General features: G+C 44.4%; 1 protein-coding gene across 7 annotated transcripts in view; it reads right to left on the bottom strand.

The window, feature by feature from the left end:
- The window catches only part of LOC138663761 (zinc finger protein 182-like), a 191,035-nt gene that overhangs the window by 18,588 nt on the left and 158,355 nt on the right, over window positions 1–14,092 (bottom strand). For 6 of the 7 annotated variants that reach the window (XM_069750091.1, XM_069750090.1, XM_069750092.1 and 3 more), the window contains 4 exons: window positions 5,293–5,442; window positions 4,984–5,163; window positions 4,777–4,900; window positions 4,597–4,694 (listed from right to left, as the gene is read on the bottom strand). In XM_069750091.1, coding sequence (XP_069606192.1) covers window positions 4,597–4,694; window positions 4,777–4,900; window positions 4,984–5,163; window positions 5,293–5,442 — 552 coding nt within the window. Of the gene's footprint in view, window positions 1–4,596; window positions 4,695–4,776; window positions 4,901–4,983; window positions 5,164–5,292; window positions 5,443–11,794; window positions 13,768–14,092 lie in introns of those variants that run through there. The other variant, XM_069750095.1, reaches the window with a different exon arrangement.

Here is a 14,092-nt window from a genome sequence, read left to right as displayed (position 1 = left end):
CATCCCTTTTCAAATACCTGGGAATATGGATCTCGATGCCAGTTACAGAGTTTTTGTATAGGAATTTGACACCTTTCATGGGCGCCCTTAAAGCAAAAGTGGATGCGTGGAATAAATTGCACCTATCGGTGGTGGGTAGGGTTAATCTCATTATGGTTCTGATGCCCAAATTACTTTACGTCCTACATAATGCGCCAGTTTGGATTCCACGTGGGAAATTCCGGCAGATTAATGCTCTTTTTAGAAGCCTGATATGGGGGAGGCGGTACCCACGTATTCGCCTGGAGACGCTTCAGCGACCCAAGGAAGATGGAGGATTGGCTTTACCCAATCCTGAGTTATATTTTCTTGCAGCCCAGAGCCAGCATTTGAAGGGCTGGGCGCGGGGGGCGTCTACCAGTGCGGTACAACACTTGATGGAGAGGGTGACAAACCGACGACCGGTGGCGCAGTGTCTGGAGGATGGCTCCTTGGGAGTATTGGGGAAATTATACCCAACTATGTTTTTGATACATAAATTATGGACCAGACTGCGACAGATTCGGGGGGTTACGGGGCTGACTAAATTTACACCAATATGGCTTAATAATAATTTGGTTGAGTTTGCGGCCCTTGGAGTGCTGGCGGAGTGGCAGGCCAAAGGAATCCACTTGGTGGCTCAGATAATTCAACAACGAGGATTAAAGTCCTTTTCGCAGCTGCAGGGGGAGTTTGGATTGAGACTGACTGGGGTGTATCAATATGCTCAGATGAAACATGCTTTTAAAGCTCAAAACAAGGGCGGTGGTATTGAGATCCAGGAGGACATAGTTCTGGAATACGTGTGTGGGGAAGGGTCCACAAGGGGAGTCATTACCACCCTTTATAAGGACCTTCTACATGCATATTTGCTAGACTTCCCTCTAAAAGCGAGAGCGAAATGGGAAAGAGATTTAGGCCCAATGGAGGATGAAACCTGGGAGTCGGTGTTGGAGTGGGTTCCACGAGTGTCACTGAGCGAGCCGTATAGACTACCGCAGCTGTACATTTTGCACAGAGTCTATAAATCACCGGAAGTGTTGTGCAGAGCGGGGTTGCGTGCTGACTCTGAATGCCCGAGATGTAAGACTGAGAATGCAGGAATATACCACATGATGTGGACATGTCCAAGACTGGTTGCTTTCTGGTTGGTGGTAATGAGCCGTGTGGAAGGGGCGTATAAATGCAGAGTGCCGAGAGATCCGATAGTGTGTATACTGGGACATGTAGAGGAAATTAGAGTGGATAACACCTGGAAGATAGCAATAGCTAGGCTATTATATATGGCAAGGAAGGTAATAGCAAGGAACTGGATCAAGGAGGAGCCGCCTACAAGGGGTGAATTCCTGAAATATGTTAAACATGGTCTCAATTTGGAAAAGGGGGTCTACAAAAGACGTGGGAAAATAGAAACGTTTGACAAAATGTGGTCTCCGTGGCTCGAGCTGGGATGAGTAGTTATGGGAAATGGGAGGATGAGGGCCTCTGAAAGGAAGAGAGTGCTAGAGGAACAAGCGGACATAAGTGAGTCAAATGGCTCAAAGAGCCATCAATACTGGTAACAAAAGTATAACTGGGTATGAGCTGTCAGGGGAGGGGGAGGTTTGGGTTTTGTTGGGATTGTTGAGGGTTTGGAAAATGTAAAAATTTTGTAATATACTGGAAAATGCATAAATTGTATTGTTCATATTCGCTTTCAATAAAAATCTATTTAATAAAAAAATAAAATAAGTTTACACATACAGATAGAGAGATAATAGATAGATGATAGATAGCTAGATAGATAGATCTATTTATCGTATCTATCTATTGTATCTATCTATCATCTATCTACCGATATATCTGTCCATCAATATATCCAGCTATCTATAGATAGCTCGTAATTTGCAGCAGCTGATTGTCCAGCATACGACATGTGTACACCTCCCTAAATGGCCAAACTCCCCCCACGGGGCCGTGGTCTCGCCAATTGGCGCAACCACCCGTGAGAGTGCCGTTTGCCTGAAGAGGTGGGTGTGCCCGCTTTTGGTCGACGGCACTGCCACGGGGTCCCTCATAGTACAATAAAGTGGCTCTGGCGGTGGTGGTGCGCACCCAACGTCAGTCACACTGTTGTAACATGAGGGGCCCTGGGCCTGTACCGCCGGCCACAAGAGAGTTTCCCCCCCCCCCAGCTCAAACATTGCTCAACCACTAGCACAATTATCTCTCACAGTTCCACCAGTGTGTAGTCTATACGCTGACATCCTTCAGTGCCTGGCACTGACAATACCATTGTGTTGACATGTATGATGGTACTTAACATAGTCAGGGGCAGTGTCCTATATTTACACCAGTAAATAATTAGCGCCACATTACTAGGTCTAAAACTCAGTAGAGAAGCCCACCCCTGTACCTAAGTTTTCCACCCCTTTGTGTTTTGGTTTTGTTGTAATGCGAGACATTAACATCTATTTATTTTTTGGGAGTACTAACTGGCAGACACTCATTACAATCGGCCTCCGCTGACAACACCAATGCTGCCTGTGTACCCCTGCAAGATAATTGCTAGTGCCTACAGCCAAATTTTGTTAGGTTAGGCCTACTAAGCCTGTCTGCGGTCCCTCCTTCCACTAGTCGTCCACTGACCTGACCACTGCTGCCCGTGTACCCCTGGAACCAATTTTAAAGTGCCTACAGCCAAATTTTGTTATGTTAGGCCTACTACGCCTGTCTGCGGTTCCTCCTTCCACTAGTCCTCCACTGACCAGACCACTGCTGACCGTGTACCCCTGTAACCTTTTTTAAACTGCATTGAGCCAAATTTTTTGTTTAAGGCCTACTACCTGTGTCTCTCTGCGCCACTCAATACAGCTGTCCTCCTTTTAAAAAAAGCTGAGTGTCAATAGTCTGGGTTTCAGCCTATAGGAATTTGACAACTGCATTGGGGCTACTACTTCGCTACGGCCTACTAACGGTGTCTTCCACTCCAAGGTGTTCTCCAGGTTGCTTCTCCATTTCTTCGATCTTCTGGCTCTCGTTTAGTAGTTGTTGAAAACAACACTGCATTAGGCCTACAAGTTGGTTATAGGGTGTAGAGACTGTGTCTTCTACTCCAAGGTGTTCACCAGGTTTCGTCTCCATTGCTTCGATCTTCTGGCTCTTCTTAAGTAGTTGTTGAAAATAACACTGCATTAGGCCTACAAGTTGGGTCTGGGTCGTAGAGACGGTGTCTGCCGCTCCAAGGTGTTCTCCAGGTTGCCACATAATCAAAGCTGCATAGAGCCTATTTTGTAATTTTACGCCTACAAAGTCTTTCTGCGGTCCCTCCTTCCAATTGTCCTCCACTGAGCACAACAATGCAGACCGTGTACCCATGTAACCTTTTTTAAGCTAGCGTCGAGCCAACTTTGTGGTTTAAGGCCTACTTGTAGTGTATGGCTGCGCCACTCAATACAGCTGTCCTCTTTACAAAAAATGACCTACAATTATCTGTTTTTCAGCCTATCGGAATTGTAAAACTGCAGTGGGCCTACTAGTTGGGGCCTTCTATCTGTGTCAGCCGCTCCTTGCTGTTCTCCTACAGTGAACAAAGTGGTGCCGCCGGTTTACTACTGTTGCCAATTTTGAACTGCATTTAGACTACTTACTGATTTGGGCCGACTCTCTGTGTCAGCCTCTCATTCCAGTTGTCCTCCACTGAACAAAACAATGCCCCCTGGTTAGTCCTGTTACCAATATTGAACTGCATTTAGCCCACTTTATTATTTGGGCCTATATCCGTGTTTCCTCCTCATCCTGCCCATTGCCCAGCCAGTGCTAGATGACTCTGCTGGTACATTAAACCAGACCACTACATTCCCCTTGCACGCTACACAGCCAGAATCTGACCCTGCTGAAAGTCAGGTTCCCCTTCCCGCATACTATACCACCTTACACGGGGACAAAGAGGAAGGTGCAGATGAAGGTGCAGGTTCCTTCATCAGGTGGGGGGAGGAATACTCGTTGGCGACGTCACTGGCACAGGGCCCCTCATAGTACGCAAAAGTGTTGCTGCCGGTGGGAGGCGCCCCCGCCGTGCAAACACACCGCTGTACTTTGAGGGGCCCTGTGTCAGTGCCAATGCCAACGAGTGCCCCCCCCCCCCCCCCCACCCCGCTTGCTCAGGATCACAGCACTTGCAAAGTTGAAATACTTACCTCTCCCTGCTCAACTGCCGTGACGTGGTCCAGATTTTCTGGGCCCACTAATTACTTGAACCAGCCCTACCCCCCACAACTTTAGCCAAATGACCCCCAATTTCCAAATGCCTTACTATTATTATAAGGTAAATTTAGATTGACAAGCTGCAGGAATAAGAATGTATGTTTTTTGCCATTAAAATGGACACTGTACATGTTTTCCTGGCCTCCACTCACTGCCGACTATGCTCCCCCATTGACTTGCATTGGGTTTCGTGTTTCGGTCGATCCCCGACTTTTCGCGGTAATCGGCCGATTCCACTCGACTTTTGAGATAGTCGGGTTTCGCGAAACCCGACTCGACTCTAAAAAGGTCAAGGTCACTCAACCCTACTCATGACACCTTCTCTCCATCTACCTGATGATCCTGAGGAACATTGGGATCTTCTTGTTTACAGTCCTGTGGAAGAAGAGGAAGGGGACCTCTCTCTGGTGTTGTCCTCTTACTGAATAGAACTAGTGGAAACACATACAAGGACTGAATTAATTCTTTACATACAAATATGTATTATAGGCCGTGTGTATTTAGTCCTATTACCTGTTGATGTGAGGGTCTGGGGAACGTCCATCACGACGTCCTTGTACAGATCTTTGTGTCCTTCTAAATACTCCCACTCCTCGATGGAGAAATAGATGGAAACATCCTGACACCTTATAGGAACCTGACACATACAATGATACCGTCATCCCCCCGATCCTTTCATAGCGTTACTGTATAATGCCCCAGCATTCCCAGCAGTGTCACCTCTCCAGTCAGAAGTTCAATCATCTTGTAGGTGAGTTCTAGGATCTTCTGGTCATTGATGTCCTCGTGGATCAGGGCGTGAGATAGAGGCCCCGCGATTGGGCTCAGGGGTCTTCCCAATCCCTCAGACATAGGGTCCTGACAGCGCTCACTAGAGGTCTTTTTCATTACTGTGTAATCCTGGTTATGGAGAGACACATTAATAAATCCGACTACAGACATTTCCAGAGCCCTCACCTCTCCACTTCTGTCCATCGGTTATTCCCATAGATGAGAATGATGTAATGTGACGTCATCAGAATCTCTCACCTCTCCAGTAAGCTGGAAGAGGATCTCTACGGTGAGATGTAATATTCTCTCCACCATCTTGTCCCTGTCCCTATCCATCTTTGGTGGGTCAAGCAGGACAGTTATCTTATATGTAAGATCGCCACTCAGAGGATCTGATTTTCCAGGTACCTAAATGGGAAGATGATTAAATTTAAAAATGAAAAAAAAAATCCCTGGTAATGATACAAATACTGGTAGTAGAGAGCTATGGCTGTATAGCTATTGATACAGACAGAAATAAGTAAATTCAGATGAATGAACCTTTCAAAATTTTAATTTGCCAGCCTCCCCGAGGCTTTAAAAAAAAATAAATTTGTGAAAAATCACAAGTCCTGCAAGATCTCCACTTGCCCTAAAAAGATCAGCATGACACTAATGCCTCGTAGGACTGTATCCAAGCACTTTCAAGCTTTTCAAATCAAATACAGTCTTAGTAAAGTGACCACAACATATATTGCTACGGATAAATGATTGGTAATTCATGAAAACTTTTACACTATTTAATAATACCTTGCACTGACAGACTTTTTATGTTTTTTAAAATGTAAAAGTGGTCCAAAAATAATCTCTTTTGTGGGGCAGATGTCTGCCATTCCGGTGTTTATACAGAGGCTACAACATGTGGTGGGCCAAAATCTATCCATACATTTGAACAGCAACAAGTTTGTTGGTTTGAAAATCAGGAAGCAGTGGCTTAATAACAAACCACCTTTTTATTCTGTTTAGAGAGTGAAGATGCAATGGCATTTTAAGTAAGTTATTCATTTTTTTGGGGAGTAGAATAATGATAATGTTGTTAATTTTTACACCTAAGGGTATGTTTGCACGGTTAGGATTGCATCAGGATTTGACGCAGGTAAAATCTGCACCTGAGGTCACTGGCAGGTCACCTGCATTTTTGATGCGTTTTTACATGTGTTTTTCATGCATTTTGTGGGTGTTTTTGTAAGCTACATAAAGATATTTAAAAAAAAAGAATTGTGATGTAATTTCTTGTCCAACCTCTTCATTTAGATACTCCATTGAAGAATAATGTTTACACATACAGATAGAGAGATAATAGATGATAGATATAGATAGCTAGATAGATACATCTATTTATCGTATCTATCTATTGTATCTATCTATCATCTATCTACCGATATATCTGTCCATCAATATATCCAGCTATCTATAGATAGCTAGATATATCGATAGATAATAGATATATAGATAATAGATAACTAGATACGATAGAGGATAGATACGATAGATAGATAATACCAAGCCCAATGTTTAGTAATGAACATAATAAAATGGTAATAAAGAGTTAGGCCGGGGTCACACTTGCAAGAAACTCGCACGAGTCTCGCACCTCAATACTCGGCACTGCCACCGGCACTCGGGACCGGAGTGTGCGGCTGCATGTATTTCTATGTAGCTGAACGCTCCAGTCCCAAGTGGCAGCAGCAGTGCTAGGTATTGAGGAGAGAGACTAGTGCGAGTTTCTCGCAAGTGTGACCCCGGCCTTAAAAGCAATATCTGTTTAATTTGAAAAAAAAAAAAAAATGGCTTGGGCTCCTGTGCAATTTTCTGCCCCAGAGAGGGAAAGCTAGCAATTCGGGGACATATGTTTGTAGCCTGGGAAGGGGCTAATACCCAAGGAGCTTCCCAGGCTATGAATATCAGTCCGCAGCTGTATATTTAGCCTTTACTGGCTATCAAAATAGGGGGACCCCCCAAAAAAAATGACGTGGGGTCTCCCTATAATTTATAGCCATAAAGGCTACACAGACAGCTGCGGGCTAATATTCATAGCCTAGAGAGGGGCCATGGATATTGGCCCCCCTGGCTACAAATACCAGCTCTCAGCTGCCCCTGAAATGGCGCATCTATAAGATGCGCCAATTTCGGTGCTTAGCCTCTCTCTTCCCACTCCCATGTAGCGGTGGGATATGGGGTAATAAGGGGTTAATGTCACCTTTGTAAGGTGACATTAAGCCGGCTTAGTAATGGAGAGGTGTCAATAAGATACCTACCATTACTAATCCTATAGTTGTGAAGGGTTAACCCCTTTCTGACCTGGGACGTACTATCCCGTCGAGGTGGGGTGGGCCCCCATGAACATGGACGGGATAGTACGTCCAGCGCGATCGGCGGCGCTCACGGGGGGAGCGCCGCCGATCGCAGCCGGGTGTCAGCTGTTTATCGCAGCTGACATCCGGCACTATGTGCCAGGAGCGGTCACGGACCGCCCCCGGCACATTAACCCCTGGCACACAGCGATCAAAGATGATCGCGATGTGCCGGCGGTATAGGGAAGCTTCCCGCAGGGAGGGGGCTCCCTGCGGGCTTCCCTGAGCCCCCCGCAGCAACGCGATGTGATCGCGTTGCTGCGAGGGTCTCACCTCCCTCCCTGCTTCCTCCAGCCCCGGATCCAAGATGGCCGCGGATCCGGGTCCTGCAGGGAGGGAGGTGGCTTCACAGAGCCTGCTCAGAGCAGGCACTGTGAAGGCTGCAGCGCTGCATGTCAGATCAGTGATCTGACAGAGTGCTGTGCACACTGTCAGATCACTGATCTGTGATGTCCCCCCCCTGGGACAATGTAAAAAAGTAAAAAAAAATTTTTCAAAATGTGTAAAAAGAAATATAAAAAAAATTATTCCTAAATAATGAAAAAAAAAAAAAATAAAAACATATTATTCCCCTAAATACATTTCTTTATCTAAATAAAGAAAAATAAAAAATCAATAAAAGTACACATATTTAGTATCGCCGCGTCCGTAACGGCCCGACCTATAAAATTGTTCCATTAGTTAACCCCTTCAGTAAACACCATAAGGAAAAAAAAATAAAACGAGGCAAAAAACAACGCTTTATTATCATACCGTCGAACAAAAAGTGGAATAACACGCGATCAAAAAGACAGATATAAATAAGCATGATACCGCTGAAAGCGTCATCTTTTCCCGCAAAAAACGAGCCGCCATACAGCATCATCAGCAAAAAAAAAAAAAAAAAAGTTAGTCCTGAGAATAAAGCGATGCAAAAATAATTATTTTTTCTGTAAAATAGTTTTTATCGTATAAAAGCGCCAAAACATAAAAAAATGATATAAATGAGGTGTCGCTGTAATCATACTGACCCGAAGAATAAAACTGCTTTATCAATTTTACCAAACGCGGAACGGTATAAACGCCTCCCCCAAAAGAAATTCATGACTAGCTGGTTTTTGGTCATTCATCCTCACAAAAATCGGAATAAAAAACGATCAAAAAATGTCATGTGCCCGAAAATGTTACCAATAAAAACGTCAACTCGTCCCGCAAAAAACAAGACCTCACATGACTCTGTGAACCAAAATATGGAAAAATTATAGCTCTCAAAATGTGGTAACGCAAAAAATATTTTTTGCAATAAAAAGCGTCTTTCAGTGTGTGACGGCTGCCAATCGTAAAAATCTGCTAAAAAACCCGCTATAAAAGTAAATCAAACACCCCTTCATCACCCCCTTAGTTAGGGAAAAATTAAAAAAATGTATTTATTTCCATTTTTCCATTAGGGCTAGGGTTATTGCTAGGGTTAGGGCTAAAGTTATGGTTAGGGTTTAGATTACATTTACAGTTGGGAATAGGATTGGGATTAGGGTTAGGTGTGTGTCAGGGTTAGAGGTGTGGTTAGGGTTACTGTTGGGATTAGGGTTAGGGGTGTGTTTGGATTAGGGTTTCAGTTATAATTGGGGGGTTTCCACTGTTTAGGCACATCAGGGGCTCTCCAAACACTACATGGCGTCCGATCTCAATTCCAGCCAATTCTGTGTTGAAAAAGTAAAACAGTGCTTCTTCCTTTCCGAGCTCTCCAGTGTGCCAAAACAGGGGTTTACCCCAACATATGGGGTATCAGCGTACTCAGGACAAATTGGACAACAACTTTTGGGGTCCAATTTCTTTTGTTACCCTTGGGAAAATACAAAACTGGGGGCTAAAAAATATTTTTTGGGGGAAAGATTTTTTTCAATTTTCACGGCTCTGCGTTACAAACTGTAGTGAAACACTTGGGGGTTCAAAGCTCTCACAACAAATCTAGATGAGTTCCTTAGGGGGTCTAGTTTCCAAAATGGTGTCACTTGTGGGGGGTTTCTACTGTTTAGGTACATTAGGGGCTCTGCAAACGCAATGTGACACCTGCAGACCATTCCATCTAAGTCTGCATTCAAATGGCGCTCCTTCCCTTCCGAACCCTCCCATGCGCCCAAACAGTGGTTCCCCCCACATATGGTGTATCATCGCACTCAGGACAAATTGGGCAACAAATTTTGGGGTCCACTTTCTCCTGTTACCCTCAGGAAAATACAAGACTGGGGGCTTAAAAAAAATAATTTTTGTGGGAAAAAATTTGTTTTATTTTTACGGCTCTGCATTATAAACTTCTGTGAAGCACTTGGTGGGTCAAAGTGCTCACCACACCTCTAGATAAGTTCCTTAGGGGGTCTACTTTCCAAAATGGTGTCACTTGTGGGGGGTTTCAATGTTTAGGCACATCAGTGGCTCTCCAAACGCAACATGGCGTCCCATCTCAATTCCTGTCAATTTTGCATTGAAAAGTCAAACAGCGCTCCTTCCCTTCCGAGCTCTCCCATCCGCCCAAACAGTGGTTTACCCCCACATATGGGGTATCAGCGTACTCAGGACAAATTGTACAACAACTTTTGGGGTCCAATTTCTTCTCTTACCCTTGGGAAAATAAAAAATTGGGGGCCGAAAGTTAATTTGTGAAAAAATATGATTTATTTTTACTGTTCTACATTATAAACTTCTGTGAAGCACTTGGTGGGTCAAAGTGCTCACCACACACCTAGATAAGTTCCTTAAGGGGTCTACTTTCCAAAATGGTGTCACTTGTGGGGGGGTTTCAATGTTTAGGCACATCAGGGGCTCTCCAAACGAAACATGGCGTCCCATCTCAATTCCAGTCAATTATGCATTGAAAAGTCAAATGGCGCTCCTTCGCTTCCGAGCTCTGCCATGCGCCCAAACAGTGGTTTACCCCCACATGTGGGGTATTGTCGTGCTCAGGACAAATTGTACAACAATGTTTGGGGTCTATTTTCTCCTGTTACCCTTGGTAAAATTAAACAAATTGGAGCTGAAATAAATTTTTTGTGAAAAAAAGTTAAATGTTCATTTTTAATTCAAAAAATTCTTGTGAAGCACCAGAAGGGTTAATAAACTTCTTGAATATGGTTCTGAGCACCTTGAGGGGTGTAGTTTAGAATGGTGTCACACTTGGGTATTTTCTATCATAGACCCCTCAAAATGACTTCAAATGAGATGTGGTCCCTAAAAAAAAAAAAATGGTGTTGTAGAAATGAGAAATTGCTGGTCAACTTTTAACCCGTATAACTCCCTAACAAAAAAAAAAATTTGGTTCCAAAATTGTGCTGATGTAAAGTAGACATGTGGGAAATGTTACTTATTAAGTATTTTGTGTGACACATCTCTGTGATTTAATTGCATAAAAATTCAAAGTTGGAAAATTGCAAAATTTCCATAATTTTCGCCAAATTTCCGTTTTTTTCACAAATAAACGCAGGTACTATCAAAGAATTTTTTACCATTGTCATGAAGTACAATAGGTCACGAGAAAACAATGTCAGAATCACTGGGATCCGTTGAAGCGTTCTAGAGTTATAACTCACAAAGGGACAGTGGTCAGAATTGTAAAAATTGGCCCGGTCATTAACGTGCAAACCACCCTTGGGGGTAAAGGGGTTAATAAAACACACACACATGCAGAATAAAGTATTTTAATAAAATAAAACACCACTGACGTAGTCATTAATAACGAGCGTCCCATGACGAGTCCAGCTCTGCTACATCTGGATGCTTGACATCCAGACATAGAAGAGCTTGTAGATAACCACCGGAGATAACTCTCCAGCGATCACCTACACTGCAGTGTTCCAACAATCCTCTGATCAGCTGACCGTGAGAACCAGCCTAGTGACCGGAGATAACCCCTGGTCACATGCACGGCAGTTCTGGTGGTAAGCCAAGTTATCGTGAGAACTGCAGTGGACGCAGACTTCCGGTGGTAGGACAGATAAGACCTTATTTAAATTAGGAGACATGCATAGTAAGCTGCGTTTACGCAGTTACTACGCATGTGACTAATCATTAGATGCGGTTTTACCACATCTAATGATTATCTATGGGTAATTTACGGTGCGGCGATGGAGCGTTGCCGCATTGTAAACAGACATGCTGCGTTCTGAAAAAAAACGCGCCGCATGTCCACTTACGCGGGTCTGGCGCAGGCGTCTTTTAAGGCATAGTGGAGACGGGATTTCATGAAATCCCCTCCACTACGCTGTAACATCCAAATGCTGTGTGTTTGACGCTGCGGCGCTACGCAGCGTCAAACACGCAGCGTTTCCTGACCGTCGAAACACACCCTTACATTTTAGAGGTGACATGTACACACAATAATCCGGATTACGTACCGGTAATGCTCTTTTAATGAGTCACGACAGCACCCCACATGAGAGAGAGGGATCCGCCCATAGGAACAGGAAACCTACAGAATAAAAGGAGGCGGTCCCCTCTCCTCCTCAGTTTAGTTTACAGAGTATAAAAAGGGAACCGCAAAAGTGTTAGTATTCATTCTTATTCAATAACATAAAAATTTCTTAACCCTATACAACCATTACTTCTCTGAACTTAAAGAAAAGTGCTGTGCATAATTTAGGGAGGGTAATACATGGGTGCTGTCGTGACTCATTAAAAGAGCATTACCGGTACGTAATCCGGATTTTTACTCTTCGTCACGACAGCACCCCACATGAGAGATTTTCAGAGATTCATTATTTGGGTGGGATTACTGTACTGAGCACAGCTCTACCAAAGGTCAAATCAGAGGAAGCAGAAAGGTCAAGTCTGTAATGGTTGTAAAAGGTAGAAGGTGAGGACCAGGTTGCGGCCTTACATATCATATGGATCGGTACATCTGCATGTTCCGCCCAAGAAGAAGCCATGGCCCGCGTGGAATGCGCTTTAATCCCCACTGGTGGGATTTCGCCCCTTGATGTGTAGGCTAGACAGATGGCTTCTCTAATCCATCGAGAAATGGTAGCCTTTGTGATCCCATATCCTTTCCTCAGGCCCTGAAAGGAGATAAGCAGAGCCCTACTCTGCCTCCATGTTTGAGATCTCTCTATATACGTCAGGATAGCTCTTCTGACATCTAAGGTGTGCAACCTATGTTGTTCTGGGTTTACAGGTGTATTAAAAAAGGAAGGCAGAATTATCTCCTGAGATCTGTGATAGGTGGATGCTACTTTAGGGAGGTATGAGGGATCAGGTTTTAGGACAATTCTATCCTGAAATACCACTAAGAAAGGCGGGTCTACTGATAGAGCCTGGATATCACTAACCCTTCTAGCTGAGGTAAGGGCTACCAATAAGGCGACCTTGTATGTTAGGACCTTTAGAGGTATGGTATCTAGTGGCTCAAATGGGGAGTCAGTTAAGGCCTCTAAGACTAAATTCAAATCCCACGGAGGTAGACGGGGAATATGGACCGGATTGGAACGTTCACAGGATTTGATAAACCTGGAGACCCATTTGTTGGCTGCTATGTTGTCCCCATACAAGGCTCCTAAAGCTGAGATCTGAACCCTTAAGGTGTTCACCGATAAACCTAATTCTCTTCCTCTTTGTAGGAATTCTAGAATCGGAACTATCGGAATCTGCTTAGAGAATGGTTTTGTATGAAAATCTAAGAATTTCTTCCATACCCTGCTGTACAATACGGTGGTAGATCTTTTCCTACTCAACAATAGGGTGTTAACTAGTTGTTCCGAGAACCCTCTAGATCTTAACAACTGCCTCTCAAATTCCACGCCGTCAAGTGAAGACCTTTCACTTGCGGGTGGAAAAATGGGCCCTGAGACAGCAGTTCCCTGTGTGAAGGAAGGATCCATGGATCGCAAAGAGACATGCTCTGGAGACACGAGAACCATGGTCTTTTTGGCCAGAAGGGCGCAATCAGGATTACTCTGGCTTGGTCCCTCCTGATCTTCCTGATCACTAGAGGTATCAGAGACATTGGAGGAAAGGCGTATGCCAGTTTGAAGCTCCAAGGATGGTGAAGAGAGTCCAACATATCTGGGTGATCCATGAGGTTCAGGGAAGCGAATGTCTTTACCTGTCTGTTGTCTCTTGTGGCGAACAGATCTATTTGGGGTACGCCCCATGCTTCTGTTATCATGTTGAATATGTCCTTGTTTAATGACCATTCCCCTTGTCGTAGCCTGTTTCGGCTGAGGTAGTCCGCCTTGGTGTTTTCTGCTCCTTTGATGTGCAGGGCTGTTAAGGATGGAAGATGAACCTCTGCCAACTGGAGGATGTTTGCTGCTACATTCATCAGGGTTCCTGATCGTGTACCTCCCTGACGGTTTATGTACGCCACTGCGGTGGAATTGACTGACAGAACTCTCACATGCTTTCCCTGAACCTTTGGAAGAAAATGATTTAGGGCATATTCAACTGCTTTTAACTCCTTCCAATTTGAAGAACACTCCTGCTCCGCCTGATTCCAGGTGTCTTGGAACAGACTATCTTCCATATGTGCGCCCCAACCCACAGGGCTGGCGTCAGTGATAATTGTTTTGGAGGGAATTATCATCCATGGTACACCCCCTGAAAGGTGATCCATGTCTAACCACCAGCTCAGGGATTCAATTACGTCACTGGAGAGAGTGATTTTACCCTCTAAATGTACTTCCTTCTGAATGGATAAT

This window comes from Ranitomeya imitator, chromosome 2, assembly GCF_032444005.1.
Source record: "Ranitomeya imitator isolate aRanImi1 chromosome 2, aRanImi1.pri, whole genome shotgun sequence".
NCBI lineage: Eukaryota > Metazoa > Chordata > Amphibia > Anura > Dendrobatidae > Ranitomeya > Ranitomeya imitator.
This window is presented reverse-complemented; position numbering and strand designations above follow the sequence as displayed.